This window comes from Carassius auratus, chromosome 26 (genome assembly GCF_003368295.1).
Source record: "Carassius auratus strain Wakin chromosome 26, ASM336829v1, whole genome shotgun sequence".
NCBI lineage: Eukaryota > Metazoa > Chordata > Actinopteri > Cypriniformes > Cyprinidae > Carassius > Carassius auratus.
In genome coordinates, this window is record NC_039268.1 from 1,700,105 (window position 1) to 1,725,868 (window position 25,764).

General features: G+C 36.3%; 1 protein-coding gene across 1 annotated transcript in view; it reads left to right on the forward strand.

Moving 5' to 3' along the window:
* The first annotated feature begins 4,626 nt into the window (after positions 1–4,626).
* LOC113044051 (VPS10 domain-containing receptor SorCS1) overlaps positions 4,627–25,764 on the forward strand; it is a 143,656-nt gene continuing 122,518 nt past the window's right edge. The window contains exon 1 of the mRNA XM_026203639.1: positions 4,627–5,547. Coding sequence (XP_026059424.1) covers positions 4,876–5,547 — 672 coding nt within the window. The 5' untranslated portion in view covers positions 4,627–4,875. The remainder of the gene's footprint in view (positions 5,548–25,764) is intronic.

Here is a 25,764-nt window from a genome sequence, read left to right on the forward strand (position 1 = left end):
ACCTTAACCCACCCTTAAACTTACCCATACCTCCAACCCTCTCCCTAACCTTACCCCATCCCACCTCAATAGCAGCAAAAGTGTTTTACAATACAATATGAACACAATAAGTACATTGTACTTATTTTTTTATGTAAGTACATAGTAGTTAAGGCCACCTAATATAAAGTGGGACCATAATTATAATTACAATTAAAACCTTCTTTAAATCTACCTCATAAAATAATAAGAAAGAATAGGCAAATCTTCCTATAGTTTAGAGCAGAAGCTGAGGTAGATTTTTACATTTTATTTAATATATCCCTCCCTTTACATTACTATAAGGTTATTAACAACAGAACAGAGCCAAAATTTAAATTGAATTACTATTTATGTTTAACTGTAACAATGTTAAGACATAGCTCTAAAATATAATGTATAGCTATGTAGTCTAATATTTCGCAAAATGCTCTTCTCTGGACTTTTAGACATTTCTCTGGTGAAAAGAAAAGCTGTGGACTGATGACTTGCCAGGCGCAAATGAAATACTAAGTTACATTTTGTTTACAAGCCGTTTTAATCATATATTTCCGCAAGTGAAACACAAATTGTGCGATTACACAAGGAACAAGATGTTAATTTATGTTTTTTTTCGTGGTGCTGAACTGAAGCGTTTACACAGTGAGCTGTCACGCCTCATCAAAGAGCCCCAAAAATTTCATTTTTTGTCTGAATTTCCTGAAAAAATTAATAAAATTATTTGGTAACCGTGCGTACCAAACCGAAAATTTCTGGTACGAATATGAGTACGGTCACACCCATAACTGTAGTTATTTTTATTTAACTTCAATGCATAACTCGAGTCATTAGCGACCAAGGACATCATTCACTACCCTTTCCCTCCCTCCTTCATTTTTTAAAGTTAGACACAATCTTTCTTAGTATTCCGTAGCTGATGATTTTACTAATAGGGAAGTTGTGGCCTTGTGGTTAGAGAGTTTGACTCCTAACCCTAGGGTTTTGGGTTCGAATCTCGGGCCGGCAATACCACCATTGGATGTGATTTTAATCCAATCGTAGGATTGTCTTGGATTGTGTTAATCAAAATCAACAGTCTGGCATCACTAATCTTTGATGGCAAGTTTTTTTAATCAATTAACATTTTGATGTTTTATTTATTTTTATTAAGACTCATTCATGAAATATGAGAAAAAACAAGTTTTTGTTTAAATCATTTGAAAAGCAGTTCTGACCTAAATTTTCAGATTCATGGAAGCGTTTGTATTTTCAAAATGCTTGCTTTTTTCATGAATGAGGGAGACTTTACTGATATATGTTGTAATGTTATTTTGAATGTGTTGTACAGGCACTGTTATTATCTATATATTAACTTTTAGATTACTTAAGATTAAATGGTTGAACTCCACACAATGATTTGTAAATAAAAAAGATGTATAGTAAGATTTTTGTATGTTATTATTGTTTTCTTTATTTGCAGAACTTATTGTGAAATGAGTCATGCAAGGGAAATGTAACTATATTGATATTTCACTCTCTGTTTACATTGTACACATCACATATGGGCTATCAATTACACTTCATTCAATTTGCACCAGATTAACCTCTGAATATCTTTTTTTTTTCTTTTTTTTACATTTTTTTTTTTATGTGCATGTTCTGCTATAATTGTACTATTCATTTTGTCTAATTTCTTCATAATATTTAACAACCATTATTTGTCTCTGTTATTTGTACATAGAGCATAAGATTATGGTCCAAAGTTAAATGTACATTTGTGAGATTATTGGAAATGTAACATGAATTTTAATCTTGCTGTTGTTTTTGTTTAGGACTGTGAATGTGACATACACCAGATTTCCATCGGATTCTAACTGTGTTGGCAAAAGACAACCAGGAATCTCTATTTGGATGGTTTTTACAGCTCAAGTACAACTTTAATTTTATTCTTCAACTTTGAGGCTTTCTTTTCATTGGACACAAATCTCTGAAACCAAAACTACAGTCACTAAAAATCTTCTGATGATGAAAGTCAAGGCTATTTGAGATTTAAAAAACTGTCATTTTGCTCACACTCATGTCATTCAAGCCCATAAGACTTTGGTTTGGTTTTTACTTTATGGTATTTTTCTACACAAATAAATTTTTAATGAAATATGAGCAGTTTCTGTCCTTTTGTTGACAGTCTAGGTAACCAAAACTTTAAATATATTAAAAAGGTCATTAAGGTGTCCTTAAAGGGATACTCCACCCTAATTGTTTTTTTTTTTTTTTTTTTTTTTTTTTTTTTTTGTCATTGATCAACCCATCAAAAGCTCATCTTCGGAACACAATTTAAGATATTTTGGATGAAAACCTGGAGGCTTGAGACTGTCCCATAGACTGTCCCACAGTAAATAACAGTGTCAAGGTCCATAAAAGGTATGAAAAGTCGTCGTCAGAATACTCCATCTGCCATCAGACGTGCAATCTGGGTTATATGAAGCGACGAGAACACTTTTTGTAAGTGAAGAAAACTAAAATAACTTTATTCAATAATTCCATTGTCAACGGTCTCCTCTGTGTCACTCCATATAGCACTGTGCTGCGTATGCTCTTCTGTGTCATCCGCACCACAATGGGTTTAAACTACTTCAGTGTAATAAAAATGGAAAGGTTGACATTCGACATGATGACATTCATTCATTCATTCGCAAATAAAATCCTATGATCTCCTTTCCTGCAGGACCCAAGATTAAATTATTTATTTATTTATTTATTTTCCTTTGCAGTCATTTTAGCAAGGTTTTACATACAGATTACAATGCTGTCAAAATAAGACCCTTTGTCGTGGTTAGTGTGCCAACATATAGCGCAACTAATCCACGAAACAGCTAAAAATTAGTACTGTCAAATCACAATTAATCGCATCCAAAATAAAAGTTTCTGTTCACAAATGCACGTATACTGTGTTCATTTATTATATATATATATATATATATATATATATATATATATATATGTATGTCAATACCATATATATATATGTATGTCAATACCATATATATATATACAAACATATTAAGTATATATTTTGAAAATATTTAAATTTGTATATATTTTTATTATTATATTTAAGATTCTATCTAAATATGTTTAATATATAAACAAAACATGTTTTTCTTAAATATATTCATGCATGTGTTTGTATTTATACACACATTATAAACTTAGTATACCTATATTATGTAAACAAAAACTTTTATTTTGGATGCAATTTTGACAGCACTGCTAAAAACACAATAGTATGTCACTTTGTTAACATTAAGTACCTATGCACATAGCTATAGACTGAACATGTAAAACATATCGTTTACACACACACACACACACGCACACACACACACACACACACACACACACACACACACACACACACACACACACACACACACACACATATATATATATATATATATATATATATATATATATATATATTATTGCTTTTCTTGGTATTGACATTTGCTTTACGTAAATCCAAATAATTTCTTTAATGTGAGCATGCAATCCATTTCTAAAGCAAACAAGATGTGAGACATGTTTTAATGAGCTGTATTCAGTATAGTATGTATAAACTTTGCACTAATATTCTTTCTTATTATGAAAGAGAAATATGGGCTCTGGAATAAGATAATGACTCTGCCCTTTTTTGAAAAGATTTTTTTGCCATACTAATAATGGTTTGATGTGGCAAGGTATCTACAGATCTATAGCTCTCTCTTTAAGCATAAGAAAAGAGGGGTCAAGAGAGATCCTGAGATTATGTCCCCGAAGACATGAAAGTAGGCATATACTGATGTATATGGTAGATCAGGTATGGATTGCTTTCAGCATAATCTGAATTTTACAACAAAACCTTTAGTTGTCTATGAGTACTATTTTTGAGGTCTGCTTTGGAGTTGGTTAGTTCAGTGGTTAGGATTGTTGTCTTGGAATTGGAGCACAATTTTAGACACAAAAACCTGATTGATGTGCATCAGATGCATTTGCAATTCTCTTATCGATCCAAAGGATGCTGTGGAGAATGTGATTTTTTCCGGGACGTGCGTGAACATTAAATTAACGGAAATAAAAGGTAATCATTAGGTAAATCTTTATATCCGTCTCTAATTGTGGGGCGTTTATGGCATCAGATAAATATCTTTATTACTTTTTCAACAACGTTTCTTTAATCACAACAGTTCATCAGAATACTAAATAGAAGCTAGTTCACTTGGGAAGGTAACCAAGGCAAAACTTGCACTTATAATTTAAGATCTGTGGCGGACAGTACACAGATAGTCAAATCATTAGCTATATTATTCATGACGTTACGTATATATTTTATTTTTTATTTTTTACTAAAAGTAACTCAATTCGCATACTACTATTAGTATATAATCATTACCACTTATAGGCAAACGTCATAATTGTCTCTCGGGCTATTAATATGCGAATTACTAGTGACAATGTGCTCAAGCTCTGAGTGAAATTCAATTTCTTTACGTCTGAAAGTTCAGTCAATGAGAGGAAACGCGACGAACAAAAGCGCAAAATTTTTTATTGCAGAAAGCATTGTTGGAAAATGTCTGGGTGAATATGAATGTTGTGGCACTGGAAAGAATCGTGTCTTTATGGTCTTTCTCTCCTCTGTAATCCCCCGAGCTCCTCCCCTCAGCGCGTGGAGAGCTTCATTTGATCAAATCCTTCAAGTTGGAGCGTTTCGCTGAATCGCACTTTCCCACAACATCTCAACTGTGGCTGCTTCACCGCGCTGCAACTTGTATGAGGACTTCTTTCCGTCAATAACTGACGCTAAACAGAGGAAAAGGACAGTGTACCGTGTTGTTATCCGCGATGGAGAGAGGAATCAGATATTGCCGGGTTAATGCTTTCTGCACCCTGCTTTTGGTTTTGTTCGCTTGGGTTCCGGTGACCAAAACAGTGATAACTTGCAGGTCATGTCACCTGCTGGATAAGTGGAGCGGTCGGGAATTATTGGTGAGGATGGACAGTGGTGTCGATTTTGGCAAAGTTGGTGATAAAAATGGAGACGGGTCAACGGCGCTGTTTAATTTGGCTGGTGCTGAAACTGGTCAACCCGACTGCGGCGCAACCGACAACTGCGAGCACGCTCACTTTGTGCGTAAAAGGAATACGGACCGTCTCCGCTCAGAGAAAATGCCACCCAATGATAAATGGAAGTCGATGCGCAGTAATGGCAAAGTTTATAACATCAAACGTCCAGGTTCACAAGGTTCAGCCCCTGGAGAGCCCCAACGCCGAGTGCGTAGAAGCACCCAAGGATCCGGCTCGCCCCCAAATGCGCGCTCGCTCCCGGCTTTTGGCAATAGCACCGGGCGGGCTGCGCGCAGAGTCCCCCGATCTGATCTGAGAGGGAACAGGGATGAGCGGAGAACGGCCACATCGCGACAGGAGGAGCTGAAACTTACCAGCTCTACCTTTGCGCTGACAGGAGATTCCGCTCACAACCAAGCCATGGTGCACTGGTCCGGCCAAAACAGCAGCGTAAGTGAACAAACAAAAAAACAAACAATCAATCAATCAAAAAAAAAAAAAAAAAAAAAAACACTTTAATTTGCTAAACCTGAACCCCCTGTTGAGAATTTTAGAGGCACTATTCCACATTCTGATCTAAATGAGTGTCCGAGCTTGCGTGCGTGCGCTTGCGTGAAGGCTGTGTGTGTGAGAGATTTGGGGCGCAGACAGAGACGAACAGATGTCCATTGTTGATATCCTAGTGATTGATTCATATGCGTTTCACGCCAGTTTTTTTATTTTTAAAACTGGCTTGGTCTTTGATTATCCCTGGCGAAATGAAGTACATTTTCCTGTGCAACACGTTTCCTACTTATGATTGTTGGTGATGTTGGCTCACCAGCTGCTACTCACGCTTTTGAATGTTAATGCTTTGGTATGCTTTGCGAGAGAGAGAGAGAGAGAGTAATGCTTTGGTATGCTTTGCGAGAGAGAGAGAGAGAGAAAAAGAGAGAGAGAGAGAGAGAGAGAATACACCCTTTACACTTGGCCAGAATGGTGTGCTTGCTGGTTTTAGAGGGATTTTGGTTGCGGGAGACCACCTGGTTGAGTGCCTAAATCAGCTTAACACCAGCTTGGCCAGTCTATGAGACCATCTCGAACCAGCTAAAACAGCATATCAGCTTAGGCTGGCTGGATGAGTTTTTTTTTTTTTTTTTTTTTTTTTGCAGCAGCGATATTTTTAGGTGATGCATACTGTAGGTCTTGTTTGTTACCTGAAACACTTTAGCAGAGATTTTGTGAGAATAACTTAATGAAACCCATTTCGTACAGAGCCACAATGAGTTGCAATTCCATTTTATACATATTGCACACTGATCTCTGGTGGATATTTAACCCATTTAATCTCAAATTATTATTATCAGATTTGTAAACTCGTGCATTTTATTCTTTTATGGCCCCATGAGATGTTATTAGTAAGACCCAACAGAAATTAGCAAACATACTTTAACACTATTATTTTAAATCAGCAGTTTTATGAGACTCAGTCGTTTACTGCTTTTTGTTTTCCGTCAGACTGTTTACTGTGCATGTTTACATGTCGTTTGAGCGTGAGGCAGGTTCTATTATTATTAATAATATACTGATACCTCAGGCCCTTTAGTACTAAATTTTAATAACAAATTTAATTGGCTCGAATAAAATTGGTTAATTGTTCTACAATGCATTGAACTTAATAATTCATTATAATATTAAGTTAACTTTCTTTCTTTCTTTCTTTCTTTCTTTGTGTATTGTGATAATTTACTAAGGACTACAGTATTTTGCAACTAGATACTAAAGTTTGTTTTCAAACTTTAAGTTGGCTTGAAAAAGCCTGGACAGAAAGTTAGAAAAATTTAGAAAGTTTGAAAAGCTTAAAAAGTTTAAAAAGATTTAAAAGTTTGAAAAGTTAATAAGTTTAAAAAAGAAAGTGATAAACATATTACTAGCATTATAAGCAAGTGACTACCATGTCGTTAGCATGATTAGCAAAATTGCTAGCATGTTTCTAACATGTGACTAGCATGTTGCTACCTTGATTTTAGCAGGATTAACATGATGCTAGCATGTTTATAGCATGATTAGCATGCGACTAGCATTTTTCTAGCATGTTTCTAGCATGATTAGCATGTGGCTAGTATGTTTCTAGCATGATTAGCATGTGGCTAGCTTATCACTAGCATTTTGCTAGCATGATTAGCATGTTGCTAGCATGTCTCTAGCATGACTAGCATGCGACTAGCAAGTTGCTAGCATGATTTTAGCATGATTAGCATGTTTCTAGCATGCGACTAGCATGTTGCTAGCATTATTTTAGCATGATTAGCATGTTGCTAACATGATTTTAGCATGATTAGCATGCGACTAGCATGTTACTAGCATGATTTTAGCATGATTAGCATGTTGCTAGCATGTCTCTAGCATGACTAGCATGCGACTAGCAAGTTGCTAGCATGATTAGCATGTTGCTAGCATGATTAGCATGTTGCTAGCATGATTAGCATTTTGCTAGCATGATTAGCATGTTTCTAGCATGCGACTAGCATGTTGCTAACATTATTTTAGCATGATTAGCATGTTGCTAGCATGATTTTAGCATGATTAGCATGCGACTAGCATGTTGCTAGCATGATTTTAGCATGATTAGCATTTTGCTAGCATGATTAGCATGTTGCTAGCATGTCTCTAGCATGTCTCTAGCATGACTAGCATGCGACTAGCATGTTGCTAGCATGATTTTTAGCATGATTAGCATGTTGCTAGCATGATTTTTAGCATGATTAGCATGTTGCTAGCATGATTTTAGCATGATTAGCATGCGACTAGCATGATTTTAGCATGATTAGCATGCAACTAGCATGTTGTTAGCATGATTTTAAGCATGATTAGCATGTTGCTAGCATATCTCTAGCATGACTAGCATTCAACTAGCAAGTTGCTAGCATGATTTTAGCATGATTAGCATGTTTCTAGCATGCGACTAGCATGTTGTTAAAATTATTTTTGCATGATTAGCATGTTGCTAGCATGATTTTAGCATGATTAGCATGCGACTAGCATGTTACTAGCATGATTAGCATGTTGCTAGCATGATTTTAGCATGATTAGCATGCGACTAGCATGTTGCTGGCATGATTTTAGCATGATTAGCATGTTGCTAGCATGATTTTAGCATGTTTCTACCATGCGACTAGCATGTTGCTAGCATTATTTTAGCATGATTAGCATGTTGCTAGCATGATTTTAGCATTATTAGCATGCGACTAGCATGTTGCTAGCATGATTTTAGCATGATTAGCATGTTGCTAGCATGATTTTAGCATGATTAGCATGTTGCTAGCATGTCTCTAGCATGACTAGCATGCGACTAGCATGTTGCTAGCATGATTTTTAGCATGATTAGCATGTTGCTAGCATGATTAGCATGTTGCTAGCATGATTAGCATGTTTCTAGCATGCGACGAGCATGTTGCTAGCATGATTTTAGCATTATTAGCATGCGACTAGCATGTTGCTAGCATGATTTTAGCATGATTAGCATGTTGCTAGCATGATTTTTAGCATGATTAGCATGTTGCTAGCATGATTTTAGCATGATTAGCATGCGACTAGCATGTTGCTAGCATGATTTTAGCATGATTAGCATGCGACTAGCATGTTGCTAGCATGATTTTAGCATGATTAGCATGTTGCTAGCATGATTTTAACATGATTAGCATGCGACTAGCATATTTTAGCATGATTAGCATGTTGCTAGCATGATTTTAGCATTATTAGCATGCGACTAGCATGTTGCTAGCATGATTTTAGCATGATTAGCATGTTGCTAGCATGATTTTAACATGATTAGCATGCGACTAGCATGTTGCTGGCATTATTTTAGCATTATTAGCATGTTGCTAGCATGATTTTAGCATGATTAACATGCGACTAGCATGTTGCTGGCATGATTTTAGCATGATTAGCATGTTGCTGGCATGATTTTAGCATGATTAGCATGTTGCTAGCATGATTTTAGCATGATTAGCATGCGACTAACATGTTGCTGGCATGATTTTAGCATGATTAGCATGTTGCTAGCATGACTTTAGCATGATTAGCATGCGACTAGCATGTTGCTAGCATGATTTTAGCATGATTAGCATGTTGCTAGCATGATTTTAGCATGATTAGCATGCGACTAGCATGTTGCTAGCATGATTTTAGCATGATTAGCATGTTGCTAGCATGATTTTAACATGATTAGCATGCGACTAGCATATTGCTACCATGATTTTAGCATGATTAGCATGTTGATAGCATGATTTTAGCATGATTAGCATGCGACTTTTAGCATGATTAGCATGCGACTAACATGTTGCTAGCATGATTTTAGCATGATTAGCATGTTGCTAGCATGATTTTAGCATGATTAGCATGCGACTAGCATGTTGCTAGCATGATTTTTAGCATGATTAGCATGTTGCTAGCATGTCTCTAGCATGTTTTTAGAATGATTAGTGTACAACTAGCATGTTGCTAGCATGATTAACATGTGACTAGCATGTGGCTAGCATGACTAGCAAGTGACTAGCATGTCATTAGCATGATTAACAAGTGACTAACATGTTTCTATGCTAATCCAGGTAAAACCAGTTGATTCAGTTAGAAACCAGCTAAGACCAGCGTGACAGTGGCCAAAACTACTTTAAAACCATGTTAAAAGCATGTTTCTGACATGATTATCAAGTTACTAACATGTTGTTAACATGTTTCTATGATAATCTAGCTAAAACCAGTTGATTCAGTAAAGAAAACCACCTAAAACCAGCTAAGACCAGCTAAAGCCAGCTTGACAGTGGCCAAAACCACTTTAAACCATGTTAGAAGTATGTTTCTAGTCTGATTATCAAGTTACTAACATGTTGTTAACATGTTTCTATGCTAATCCAGCTAAAACCAGTTGATTCATTAAAGAAAACCACCTAAAACCAGCTAAGACCAGCTAAAGCCAGCTTGACAGTGGCCAAAACCACTTTAAACCATGTTAGAAGTATGTTTCTAGTCTGATTAGCAAGTTACTAACATGTTATTAACATGTTTCTATGATAATCTAGTTAAAACCAGTTGATTCAGTAAAGAAAACCACCTAAAACCAGCTAAGACCAGCTAAGGCCAGTGTGACAGTGGCCAAAACCACTTTAAAACTTGTTAGAAGTATGTTTCTAGTCTGATTAGCAAGTAACTAGCATGTTGTTAGCATGTTTCTATGCGAATCTGGCCAAAACCAGCTAAAAACAGTGGATTCAGTAAAAACCAGCTAAAACCCAGCTAAGACCAACGTGAGAGTGGTCAAAACCACTTAAAAACCTGTTTGGGAGACTAGCCAAAACAACTGATCAGCTTAGGCTGGTTTTAGCTGTATTCTCAGTAGAGAGTTTTTAAGGTTTGCTATGGTAGTAGACAGCTTAAATATATTATAAGCCTTATTTTTCAAAAGTTTGTACCCCCTCAATGAAAGTTTATGGGATTTAAGGTGGTTTTGGTAGTCTGGTTTACGAAAACCATAAGCTGAATCAGTTAGAAAAGATATAGCAACCCGAGTCAGACCAGTCTGAAGGTCTGACCCGAGTTTGGTGGTTCTAGCTTGAAAGCTCTAGGAGGAGATAGTGTGTAAAATTTGGATCAGAAGAATAATAATAATAATAATAATAAGATTAAATAGTAGATCAGTAAGTTGGCTTTTTCAAGCCAACTTAATGAGCTATAATGAGCATTTCCCACAATTCTCCTGCGCAATCACAATATCTCATCAGAGAAACTACAATTCACATGTAATTTCTCATCCGCATTATATCCCCCCCCCCCCCCCCACCTCCCCCTCGCTTGTCAGAGCAGATGTTTTCTTGCCTTCAGGCAAAATCTGGGGGCATTTTCAGATTTAAACACTGTACTCACTAACACAACACATTTATTAGTGAGATGATTATGAGTGAAAACTTTCAGGATGGATATGGGGAAACGGTAACCTCAGGGGAATGAACTTCAGTGTGTCCCACCAGCAGAACACGATCATTTCAGCTCAGAGCTACTGCCATTATCATATCTGTTAATTGAATTTTCCTGAAGTTGTGTTGTATGAATCGCATATTCAGTAGCTTCAATATATATATATGGTCTTTTTCATTCTCAGTAGGTATACAGGGAAACTTAACAATGGGCAAAGTAAAAAGACGACTTTCATTAAGTATTCAGTGTCATTGCAGTATAAGGAATAATTGAGTATGCCCAAAGTTTTCTTCCTTAGGTACTTTATGAATAAATAAACAGCTGTAGTTTTTAATGATTTTTTTATTATGCAAATGGAAATGAGGATTAATGTTGGGTCTCTGTATATCACAGTACCCAGAGTTGATAATGCTTGTGTATGTGTGTAAAGTGGTGAGTGCTGGCATTTGTTACTGTATTGTTGATCTATATGAGCATGCAAATGTGTTTATGCACATTAATATTTAGTGGTGATTGCTTATAAGACTCTATATTACAAGTATACAGCTTATAACAACAGCATCTTTCATCATATATGTTTTTGAAAAACAGAGAAACAAGTAATATTATGTTAAAGCCATCTGATTATTCAATTGCTGGAGTGACTTCGCCTGAAGTAGTACCTGTCAGCCAGCAGAAGGAGAGAATCAAACATTATTTGTAGCCAATTAGTAAGAAGTTAGTCACCAAAAGTTCCCGAGAACCCTATAAGATATGCAACTAACACCAGTTGTCATCTGTAAGAGTCTCACGCTAATGCTGTTAACTCACTCAAATCTATTTCTGGCTTCTTTAGTGCAACACATGTAAGGGAAGGAGCAATATAACACTATGTTACAAACTGACTCCTGAAATGCAATTAATTGGACGGTAAAAACATATTGTGCAGTCAACACTATGTCTTTGATTCAAGCCTGAACAGCATGATGGTTTACTGGATGTGGACATTTTTATTTTTATTTGAACTTCCTGTGGTTTACTTCTCTAAGGGCTTATCTGATAGATGAAACATTATCTTCCCTCATGTTGTATTGAATAACTATTTGCAATTATTTTTATTTGCACAGTGCTTTTCACCATATATATTGTTCCAGTGAAGCTTTACAAAGAATAGTGCCTTGCAAACCTGCTTGATTAATGCTTTATTTCCGAACTGAGTGATACTGAGGTCGTATTATTTTTTGTTGAGTTATAAATCCTGTATGTGTGATTCTTTGAAAGGCACAAACTCACATCAGCACTAACGGGTTAATATTTGTATTTTGAAAATATTAGACTGAAATAGCCATTTTATATTTCAAATACAGAGTGCAAAAGAGAGAAATGGCAAAAAAATAAATAAATTAAATAAATTAAAAAATAAAATAAAAATAAAAACAAACCTTTCCTTCACTCAAACTCAATTGGGTTGTTCTGGGTCAAAATAACCCGATTGCTGGGTTTGTCCATATTTCACCCAGGGTTGTATGTAACCCAGCATTTTTTAGAGTGTGTGCACGGGTTTGTGGGTGGACAGCTGAAGGGCAAGCATTTTTTGTTTTTCTGATATGAACGTTAACTCTGCCATTAAGTATTTGGCAAGCAATGTAAATGAAGACAAATAACACTGAAAATGCCTTTGCTAGACAAAAACGAACAGCCACCACAAACATTTTACCCTTCGAGATAATTTCTCCTGTTGAAACAAATAACTCTCCAGTGTAACCGCATTCCAAGCATTCAATACCAGGTCTTTTTTTTTTTTTTTTCACTTGAAAAATGAATAGTGCCCTACTGGAAATGGCAAACTCATAGCAGTATGGCACAATGACTTATTGCTAGAGTTACAAACCGGTTGCGTTTCAAGCTAATAATTCAGTTAAAGTCAACATGAAAACAGAACTGGCAATATTTAATTTCTTTATACGTTTTTCATGTCATAATGTGAAGGATTTATCGATAAATTTAATTCCAAAGAAAAGATCTCATCATCAGCGTAAAATTAGTATAAATCTAGTTTTTTTTTGTTGTTGACCATAACTGTAAAATATCATAAATACACAATTATGTTTTTTTTTTTTTTCAAGATATTATAGTCAGTCAAATGATGATTTTAATAAAGCTCACAGAAATACTCTTACTGAAAGGGTTTGCACACCAAAAAGTATTCAGACACTCTTCAGACACGCCAAACATTTATATACACCTGTTGCATGACAATATCTGGCAGATTATTTCTTAGTCCATTCCTTCGGTCCTATTTGAGCTCTGTCTTTCTCTTGCACTCAAATCCAGTAATTAATCTGTGAATAATGGAAGTGTCAGCGGGGGATTCTGTATGGAGCAATCATGGCCATTAGAGTGCAGAATTTTATAAAGCAAGAGTAATCTGAAGATAATGAGATCAAATTAGATGCAGGTGTTGTCGTATTATTGTTTACTTCTTTTGAGATGCAGGATTTTCTTACTGATCATTCCCTCAATTTAGGTCCTGATCCAGCAAGCCTGCATTTTTATTTTCTCTCAAGTGTCACAGTGATGTTTATTGTTCTCAAAATGTCATGATAGAAAGACAAAATCACTACTGGCATATATACCCCTCTTGTAGGATTCATGTTTGACATTAAGGGCCAATTCAGAGCGCTGCTTCTCATGTTTACATTGATTGGCAAATGCATTTTTGTTGCTCTAAGGTAAACATCAAAGATAGAAACTTTAAATGAAAATGTTTTTCTTCAGTATTGATCTATTCAAACTACCTGTAAACATTGGGCTTTTTGTTAAAAAATATCTGGCCACAATAATATTATGTCTGTCAAAAATTTTGCATTATGATTCTTACAAGAATCTTTTTTTTTTTTTTTTTTTTTTTTTTTATTATTAATTGAAATCAGCATTTCGGGAAAAAAAAAAACTAGTATTTGTAGAAACAAAGATTTTTAGGAATACTAATCAAGAATACAGCTCTTTGTTTGCTTAGTATGATATAATAAAATGTTAATTCCTTTTAGTGATTAGGCTGTGATTTTAGAGTAAGTGTTTGTTGTTAGACTGTAACCTTGATTAATGCAATAAAAGGATCAAATCTTTTCAGTTGTTTCTCTATCATAGCGGATAGCCCTTTATAAATTCATATTGTTCAAGATTTGCTGGTGGCATTTTAACTTATGAAAGTATTAATGGTGGAACAAAGCACTGTTTCACAAAGGTCAAATGTAAAACAAAAATCCCAGGATTCTGTGAGATTACGAGTACAATATTATTATTGACTGCTCTGTTAGCTGGACAGTGCTTAGTGGTGATCTGCATTTAATGTTGAAAGTTGTGTGAATATCAGAGCATTAGCTTGTTGTTTGCCATGTATCCAATAATACACTTTAGGAAATGACAGAAGGTATTCAGTGAACTGGAAACCAGTTGAAGGACTGATGTAGTAGACTTTTACAGGCAGAAATGTGGTTTCCTACAGGGGGTGCCTAGTGGCTCAGAACACAGAACGCCAGGATGTTTTCTGGATCACTAGAAACATGTTCAAAAATAAAAATAAAATAAAAAATAAATATATATTAGAAAAGTAAGCAAGCATACAAAGTAATCTGTTTGGTAGCATGCATCAATGTGTCTTGCTATTTTGTCTTCTAACGGAGTGAAATGAATGAACGAATGAGTGAACGAACGAATGAATGAATGAATAATGAAACTCCAGGTCACATTTCAGACTTATGAAAGAAAGAAAAGAAAAGAAAAGAAAAGAAAAGAAAGAGACACTTTTAAGACTATTTTAAGACAGTTTCCCCCATTATTATTATTCTCATTAGATTATGTAATGTAGTATTTTTGTTTTGTAATGCAAAACAAATGCAGTACAACGAATATTGCCATGATGAATAAATATAATTTAAATAATATATTACTTGTTTTAATTTACAGTTTAAATTAGTAGTAATGAGAGTAATGTTCATGTTCTTCTCTCCCTCCCTCCCTCCCTCCCTCATTCCTTCTTTCTTTCTTTTCCTCCTAATTTTATTATTTTTTGTTAATATATGTTCTTAAAAGATTTTGTGAGGCGTCATACTGTGTTTAGTTCCCTTTCTGTCGGTCATTGTTCACATCACGTTGAACAGGATCAGTTGTGTTCACACAGGGACTTAGTGCTTTCACACTCAGGGGTTTGGACGGGACCCCAACTACACTGGCATATCATTTGCCTAGAGTTGTTAGTGGTGCGCCTTGCCTTAAACAGACTCAAAGGGCGCTTACGAGGCAAGCACGTGCTGGTCCGAATGGACAACCTGGCGACCATTGCATACATCAACCGACAAGGTGGTCTGCGCTCATGTCTGAGATCACTTCGTGCCATTCACATTCTGGGTCAGCTCAACCATACGTCCGATGAACTACACTTCCAGGAGAATGGAGAGTCCATCCCCAGACGGTCCGGCTGATTTGGAGACGTTTTGGAGCCCCTCAGGCAGAACTATTTGCATCTCCAGAGCCTTCTAACTGCCAGTTGTTTCACACCCTGACCGATGGAACCCTCAGCATGGATGCAGTGGTACACAGTTGGCCACAGGGCCTTCGTAGGTATGTGTTTCCCCCAGTGAGCGTTCTTGCCCAGTCACTGTACACGATCAGGGAGGATGAAATGCAGCTTCTGGTCATGGTGCCTTATTGGTGCCAGAAATAATGCTCCTCATGACAGCCCCTCCTTGGCAGATTTCTCTGAGGAAGGATCTGCTGACTCAGAGATGGGGCACCCTGTGGCACCCGCGCCAGACCTCTGTAAACTTCATGTCTGGTCTGTGGATGGGATGCAGAGGTTCTAGGTGACCTACCCCAGGAGACAGTGGAAACCGTCACTTCGGCGAGAGCACCATCTATGAGACACAATTACAATAAGACTCCCGTAAATGCCAGATCAGAGTCGTGCTTTTCTCTCTACAGCAAGGGTCTCCCTCCACCCTTTAAGTCTATGTCGCTGTGATTGCTGCTAACCATGACCCCATGGAAGGAAAGTCGGTAGGGAAGCATGACCTGGTCATTAGGTTCCTTAGGTAGGCAAGAAGGTTAAATCCTTGCTGCCCCCCTCTATACCTTCTTGGGACCTGTCTCTAGTGCTCAAAGCACTACAGCAGGGACAGTTTAAGCCTTTGCGGTCAGATGAGCTGAAGTTTGTATCAATGAAAACTCTGTTACTGCTTGTACTAGCTTCCATCAATAGGGTAGGGGACCTGCACGCATTCTTGCTCGACTTCATGAAAACCCATTAAAAATCTGAAAATGAAAAACTCATTAACTCGGTTCGTGCCTAGGGATTGGACCAGCTGACTCCTTGATTTCCAAGGTTCCTACTACCCCCTTAAGGTATCAGGTACTGAACCTGCAAGTGCTGCCCCTGGAGGAGGCAGACCCAGCCCTAGCTTTGCTTTGTCTTGTTTGGGTCTTGAGATAGTACGTAGACAGGACACGAAGCTTTAGGACATCTGCCTGCCTCTTTGTCTGTTACAGAGGCAGGCAGAATGGGAAGGCCATCTCTAAGCAGAGGATGTCCCACTGGATTGTGGATGCCATCACCCTGGCTTTTAGGCACAGGGTGTGGCATGCCCACTCACGTTGTGATCTCACTATACTAGAAGTATTGCATCCTCCTGGGCACTGGCTCGTGGGAACTCACTGACAGATATTAGCAGAGTTGTGGGCTGGGTGACCCCAACACGTTCGCTAGATTCTATTTCCTTCATGTGGAGCCGGTATCCTCCTGTGTCATCACCTCAAATGGGTACTGAGGCACTGAGGGGCCCATTTTAGTGTCCGCTTGCTAAAACACTCCAGAGTATCTGTACTGTAGACCCTGTTGAGCTCCTCCATCCCCTCAGCAGACAAACATGGCAGAACGTCCGGGTCTAGGCTCTCACTCAATGATTCCTTGAGAACCGGCAGAGGGCTGGGTTTCATATCTGGAGAGTAAAAAGATCCCACATGTGTAAAGTCCTATATATAGCCTCAGAGCCTGTGTTTCCGCAGCAGAATTCTGCCATTTCCAAGAGGGCTATAATCACCTCTAATCTCCCATATGCACCTTAACAGTTGTTCTTGTGTAAGTGCTTCTGAAACCTCCTTCAGGAACATTCCAGTCCCAAGTGGTATGGGTAAATTTTCCCAGTGTTATCCAATCTCATTGAGTGGGTAGTACTATGACAACAGTGATGGACTTCTTGTTGCGAGCCCCAGCCTACACCAAAAAGGGGCACAGGCAGCTCGCACAGGACACTGAAAGGGGAAGCATCAATGGCACTATGATCAGCGGCAGCTGGGTGGAATCATCGCATGCCTATGTCCAATGTTTAGTTTATACGCAAAGTAGATATGTCTCTCTAAGCGAGATCCCAATTCCTCTGTCACCAACGTGACGTCTCCATTCCCTCCTTCAGGGAACAATGGTTACATACGTAAACAAGTTCAGATATCAGACTTAATTTCTTGTCCAGCCCCATATTTCACATATAGTCAAGCTGCAATATATTTTTGATGTATTAACTTCAATTTCAGTTCAAGACAAGTGTAAGTCAGACCTGCTCTGTAGTCATGATCATATTTTGCTCCATGACTCATAAAGGCCAAGAAACACACACACACACACACACACACACACACACATACACACACACACACACACGCACACACAATTCTACCAGTCTTGAATGTCAAAAAATTAGAAATATGACTCATATGTGAGAAAATAATGTGTATTGTTGTTGTGTTTTGTACAAATGTCAGAAAATCTCTGGAAATTAGATAATCTTCTAATAAGGGTCAGTAATTAATGAAAATGTATATCTGTCACTGCTGTATTTCATGATAAAGAAGACAGCAAGCTAAAAGTAGGCTTTAAAAAGTGATCTTCTCAAAATGTTAATTAACACAGTGAGTGTTGACTTTACTCTGAGTGGAGACAGAATGACTGCAAGAGAAACATGTCCAACAGAATGAGAGATAAACAGGAGTGACATATTACTGTGTGGAGATAACACACAAAAGTCTTCTTCTCCCAGCATGCATTTTTTTCTTTGTGACGGGGATGAGCAGTACTTAAAACTAGTCAGGGGTTTCCATATCCCAGAATGCAGTGGGAAACACCCATCTCGGCCATAGACAGCCTGCTCAGTGGCACAAATTGAATTCCAAGCAATCTGTAGCCACAGGAACAGAAGTGAAAAAAGCCAAAGAAAACATTTTTTTTTTTCAGTAGAACAGAATCATGCTGAAAGATGAGATGACAGATTGCAATAATTGTACATGTTAGCCATTGCATGCTGGAGAAAGGCATGGCTAAACTTCACAAATCTACTGAGATTACAACATCTGAATAAAGCCATTATTGCTCTTGCCTCACACACTGCCAGTGATTATTACCTCTCTTCTCCTCTCGAGAGAAAAGCAATTTGGTGATATTGACATCTGTGTTGTGATTTACTTCAGACTAAATGGCAGTTAAGGGATTAATCCACGTAAATGTCTGGTAATAAACCATCTAGTATGAAGAATGTTATATAGAATAATTCTCAAGTAGAAAGCTTCGATCGAATGCTCCAAAAAGTGACACTGGGCAATTAACATTCATAAAATATATAGTTAATGCTTTCTCTATGTGAAATTGAACAGCAGAATATTTTCAGAAGAAAATGTGAGTGGAAGAAAACTTGGCATCACAATGCTTGGGTGTCCTGTGGGGTTGCCAGGTTGTTGAAAGGCATTTGGAGTGGTTTTTATTGCGTCATAATGCAGTTTCAAGATGTTGCATTCGGGTTGTTATGTAGTTGTTAACAAGTTCTTCATGTTTTTTTATGGGTTTTTATTAAGTTTTAGTGTGTTCTACGTGGTTTCAGGGTGGTTGTTAACAAACTTTAAAGTTTTTAACTGACATCCCCTGTTTTGAACATACATGTAAAAAGGCATTATGCAAACTTAACAAACTTAAATGGTACGAACTTATTAAGGTTGGTCTCTTTTTAAAGAAGAAAATAATTTAAATCAATTATTACTTAAGCATTTTAAGAAAAATATGTAAAAAAAAAGTTATAGAAGTTTGTCTGCTGTAAAGAAAATGTATTGTGCTATTTTATGTAAAATTAATATTTTGTAAAAAAAAAAAAAAAAAAAAATCAAAGCCATATGTCTAAATATGTTATGCTCCAAATTTGAAGTTGATATTACAAAAATGTTGGTTCCTGTGATATACCAAAAATAGCCACCAGGTGACACCCATCTCCATATAATTAAAAAAAAATAGATCTTCCTGTCAAAGATCTGTACATTTCGGTCACAATAATCACCAAATAAAAAAATCTGACAATTTCCAACAATAAGTATTTTGCCAAGATTATAAAATGTTTTGATTATAAAATACTGTAGTAAAGTTTGTGACTCCTGAAACTGCCCACTAGGGGGAGGAGCCTGCTAAGAGGGTTTCAAATACCATTTACATGGTTATGCAATCTCCATTTCAAAACTGTTTTCACAGGATGAGTGTTTATGCTTTTGAATGATATCTAATTTACAATGATTACTAAATATGTGGTGGGAAGAAAGTCAATAAAAAAGAGCACTGTGACAGTTAACAGGTTAAAATATCTGTTATATTATATTATTTTTATTGATTGTTTCTAAAATAAAGCAGTGCAAAGGGTTCTAAAAGAAAACTATATATTTGAAAGGACAAATATACTGATATACATTTGGGTGTGTGGAGGTATTACGGTGGGTTGGGGTGTGAGATACAGGCTAAGGGAATCAACATGGATCTCTGTGGAGAGCACAGAAAAGCCAAATCAATCTTACACATGTAATTGACATTCCCTCTGGATGCTATTAAACATGCAGCACCTCAATACCGGCTGCTGCCACGCTACAGCCCAAACTTGCTCACACCCTCCAAACTAGCTGACAACCAAAAACAACTGGGAAATGCTTAATGACATTGATGCAGAGGCCTAAATGGATTGAAAATGCAGCAGCCAGGCCCTATTTTTGAACTTGATTTGGCTTAGTGGACGTTTTTAATCGCCAGACGTAAGGAAGGAGAATCCTACTGCATTCAGAAAAAGACATCTGTTTCAGAGTGCTGATGTAAGTGGTAAAATGAACAAAATAGTGTCCAATTTCAAAGAGACAAGTGGTGCCTTGAATAACATCCAAATGTAAACTTAACCCTCTGGATTCTCTTAACCCAGGGTATTTTTGGGGCCTGGAGAAGTTTTGTCATGCCCTGACATTTGTGCTTTTTTCAGTTTCTTATAAATACCTTAATGGCTAAAGTCTAGTCTCAATGCAATCAGCACATACTGGGCTATAATAATATGTGTGCAGCATGTATGTACATGATTGTGTTTTTGAGAAAAAAAATGTTATGCATGGTTAGTGAAAAACTAAAAATGTTAAATCACTTGAATAAGGAAAGAAAACACATAAAGAACATTGGTTCCCGGGACTTTTGAGAACTTGTAGCCTAGAATTTTTCTTTCTAAATTATGTGAAAATCATCTTGTTTACTCACTTACAGAAAACAACATATTGATTTAAATTTTCTAAGACACTTTTTGTTGGTAAAAGTCATATGCGAGTAAGCGTCAACTATCATGAACATCATTGTGATTTACACCATATTCCCCATAGTCTCAAATAAAGAGACCATAGTGTTGTTTTATTCAAATGTTTAAATATATGGAATCTCATTTCTGTTACATAAGAAGAAGAAGAAGAAAAAGAAGAAGAAGAAATCTGTCTTTATGTAAATCATAATTATGACAAAAATCACAATCGTGAGATAATTCATAACTATGAGATAAAATAAATAAAAAAAGTCTGAAATAAATATGTGAATATTTTGATCAATGTTATAATTTACTTTTTTAATTTACACCTTTGCACATACTGTTTCTGGACTAAAAAAAAATAAATGAATCACCTAATTCAACTTAAAATAGTTCAGTTCCTGCCTTAAATATTTTAAGTATAATCAAGTTTAACAAAAGAAAGAAAGCCATTTGGAATGACAACAGTGTGAGTAAATAATGAGATAATTATTATTTTTTTTAAGCAGTGAACTATACCTTAAGCTATATTTTGGTTGAATAAAGTCACAGCTAAAGGCCTTTGTTAGCCACAATGAAGAGCACAATTCTGTATTCAAAATAAAGCATTCATGTCAGCTCAACAGAAGTAAAAAAAAAAAAAAAAAGCTAAATTAATATTCCCTGGAAAGCAACATCAAACAGCTGTCGTGGAAGAATGCAACAACCTCTGTGTGAAGGTATGGCATATCAAAGGCCGGTGTAAATTAATGTATTAAATAAGTAAGGTGTTTTTTTCTTCTTAACCTTCCTGTGAGTCCTTTGAAGAGGCCAGCAAAACAAAACATTTTAAAAAAGCAATGTGCAATTTGATTTACTGAGTAGCTGTTTGATACTTTCTCCAGCTTAACCCATTTTTTTTATTATTTTCTTTGAGGTTAAATGTGATTTGCATTCAGAAGCGGTGTAGTGCACCACCTTATGCAAGCTCAGATAAAAATAAAGAAAGAAATAAAGAAATACAAATATTGAGGTATGGTGTCTGCCAGTATTAGGCTAGGCCCATCTGTGTGAGACGTCTTTGAAAAGACATTTCGGAGATGGATGAAGACATCTGGAGGCACCTGCCACATCTGCCTATGTCTAAACATGTTTACCTCACTTTCCTCAAGCGTGCTAAAAGATTGCACTCCTCTTAGCCGTAGCTTTGATCAAGTGTTTCCATGTGTCACCTTTCTCATGGCCGTTAGGAGACATTAGCTCCTCCACTGGTCATTTATATTCAAAACAAAGACATTACCAATTTAAATGATTCCACATGGCTTAAGCACTCATAAACAGCCTCTTATAAACGGTTTAACAAATACATTACACATCCAGTTTTGACTAAAAGCGGTCATAATCAAAAAGAACTTCATAATTTTGTTAGTTATGTTATTTGTACTTATTTACTTGATATATATATATATATATATATATATATATATATATATATAAATATTCTAGACAGATGAAGCTTGATTATTTTGATCAGAGCTTCACAATTTTGAGGGGAAAAATTATTTCATTCTTTTTTCCAATAAAATGAGCAGTTAGCACTAGGGCTGGGTTTTGAAACAAATTTCATGATTTGATTCGATTCTCATTTACAAGCTTGTGATTTGATTAGATTCAACATTGATTATTTTGGATTTATACCAGGTACACATGCAAAATTTACTCAAGTTAAAAAAAAATCATATTAAAAGTAAAAAGCACACTGCTTATTGTGATATATTGGATGGGAGCTGCCCTTCAATGTTCCATACATTAAATGATTCAAAGGCTAGAATAATCAATATTGTTTCTTAAAAATGAGAATCAACTAAAATTGTGATGTTAACATTTTTTTACCCAGCGATAGTTACTACATTGTTTCTGTACTTTCGGGTGCAATATTTAGCCAAGAACTTTAATTATGAAACTAGATTATTTTGATCAGAGCTGCATAATTTTGAGGAAAAACTTTAGTCAAGGTTTTTGTAATAAACATTACCACTCAGATTTCTGTTACTGGTCTGCAAATTTTATACTATACAACAACAACAACAGCAACTATTCTTATTCTTATTCTTAAAAATAAGAATATTAAATATGAAACAAAATATAAAATGCTTTGCAATATTTCACTGTTAAAATAAGCATTCAATAATAATAACTGTAAAATTACAGCACAATACAAAACTAATATATATATATATATATATATATATATATATATATATATATATATATATATATATATATATATATAATTACAATAAATATTCCAAAGCATTTCATATCTTGTTTCATATTTTTTTTATTTACTTATACGTATTGAAACTAATAGTAATATTAGTAATAATAATTAATAGTAGTAGTAGTATTAGTACTAATATCTTTATAGTACATCTGTAAAATAACATTACTAATATGTACGAATGTCTTACTTTCTTCAGTTTCAAACTTGGAATGATAGAGCTGTTATTTTGGTAGAAAAAGTGCATTTATTTTGGTGGAAAACAGTGGTTTATATACACTTCTCATTACAGGTTTGGGAGGATGCTTGATGCATTTCCAGATGGCTATATCCCTATTTTGGTTTCATTTCAATTAACTATAACCCTAATTTTTATTAATAGTATTATTTCAACATGAGTATCTTTAATCGTATTTATGCAGCCTGTGTCTTATAAAACTAACAAGCCACTTGAGTCTGTGCACTACACAAATTTTACCACTATTAAATCGTTTTCTGCCAGTCCCACTTCATCTTGTGCTAAAGAACACACTTTACCCATGATGAAATCACTTTAGCGCACGACCCTTGGCTTATTGCTTTAATATATGCTAGGTACTTTATTCTCAAAGCTTAGCAGGTGATTTAAACGTAACAAGGTTTTTCATTTCACGTCTTCTCTGGCCTTGAAGAGTTTCTTCATGTTGTTGTGAAGGTATACATGTTTTCAGATTACCCCGAGGCACTGGTAAGTGATGATAGGCGTCTGATAATTGTATCCATCCCTCTTCTCCGTCATCCCCCTTTCCATCAGCTTTCATTTCCACTGTCTTAATGTTTTCGCAAATGAAACCAGGGGGCCGGGGAATAAAGATGGCACTGTCCGACCTGTTTTTTTTTCCTCCTTCCGTCGGTCTGTAATTTATATGTAAAGCAGCGTGGGAAGTGCAGGTGGAGAGATGATGAATTAGTTAAGCACAAAACCGCAACAGGCCGCAGATCATTAGTGATCAGACCATTCGGATTGGCAAAAGAGATCAGGATTAATTGATTTATCCACACGCCCCATGGGCCACTTCACTATGGGGGAAAGATGAGGTTGGAAACACTAAAAGATTGGGGGGTGGGGGGTTGGCGTCTCCATCGTGTTCGCTCACACTCTCGACAAGATAAGCAGAAAGAAACTCGGGCCGTGCGAGGTAAAAGCAAGCATCAGACACGGTCGATGCTGTGAGCTTTGTACCTTGGAGAAACTGAGAAGATCTGTGCTGAAGAAAACAGATGTATACTATTCACAAATTTACACAATGTGCCGTTTGTGCATTTTTTGTTAGCCTGACACAAGTAGGGGGAATAATAAAATATATTTTTGGTGGCTACCCTTCTGTGACCAGCTATGTCACATCCTTCCCTTTTAAGTCTCTTAGCGCTGCCAATCAAACAGACTAGTTTACTTGCTCCAATGCATTATTAATCGATTCATCCCATTCATCATTTATTGAACCAGGTGGTCTGCCTGATACTCCAATAATTTATTTTTTTAAGTTAAATAGGCATCACAGACATTCATTTGATAGGTGGAGAAGAGACTGGGGAATATATAGAGATCGGCTGGTGACTTGAAAGTCGTCCGAGCTGTAGAAATGAGCGCCGTCAGGATTCACACAGAGAGATGCAGGAATGAAAGAGCGACAGTCGATTTCTCAGGGTATTGCTCTTATGTTCAACCCCACAGATCCTTCTTTAATTCTCACCGCCTTGAGGACGCGCTCCAGCTCTGATTGTGTGTCCTTACATTTTAATTTCCCTTTAAACCTTCGACCAGTTGGAATGAAAGCCCTCAGTTCATGCTAATAGATGGAACATCACATTTTAGATTAAATGCATCACAGAGTTTTGAATATATATATATATAGTTTGGTTTAATAAGTCTTGCTCTTAACTGCATTCATTTGTATGAAACTTTCTTTATCTTTTTCAGTTGACCGTGAATCGAGCCTTATTAGCTGCACAAAATTCAGACTCAATAAAAAAAAAAGAAGAAGAGAGATTTCTTAAACTAATTTAATGAGCGACATTCCAGCTGGATTCCATTTACATGTCCATTGATTTTTGGTGTAGATGTTAAGCTATAAAAATTGACATATAAATATGCACTGTTTCAATTTCTGACAAAAGGACCACATCTTAAAACAGTACTGCGATTTCAAGTTCAGAGCAGCACCGGATTGCAAAAGTAATGACTTTCCAAACATTGTCAAGCTGAAAGAAGCGATGCATTATTGCTTTTCCGTGGTTTTTAATGTTGTTTTCTTAAGATCAAATCTTTCTTCTGGTCTCAACATAAAAAAAAAAGTTTGAGTGTTTCTTTAGATATTTCTATATAAAGAATATCGCTTGAGCTCTAGGGCAAAGTTAGACCAATGTATGGTCACATTATATTCATACATATTCTTGTGTATATTTCAGTAAATTATAAATAATGCAACATTGAATGTATTTATACACTGTGACTTTTTTTGTCAGAAGAAATTGTCAGAAATAATTTCTTGATGCAAAATATCTTAATGGTCCTTAATGGTGAACATACAGTGAGCACTGCACAAACTGTTGGGCCTGCTCACTAGAATTAGGCTTTTCTCAGCAAGATCATGAATTACAGACCTGCAGATATGAGTGTATGAGTCTATGCAAACCCAGCAACCTAACAAAAACATCATGCTGTTAACTAATGATGTAAACCCGTGCATTAATTATCACCTTACATGTGCTGTACAGCCATCAGTGTCCCAAACCTGCTTCTGAAACCGACCGCCTGTGCCCTCCACTACACCTTGGTTTGAGGCAAATGGGCAATACTTCCTCTTC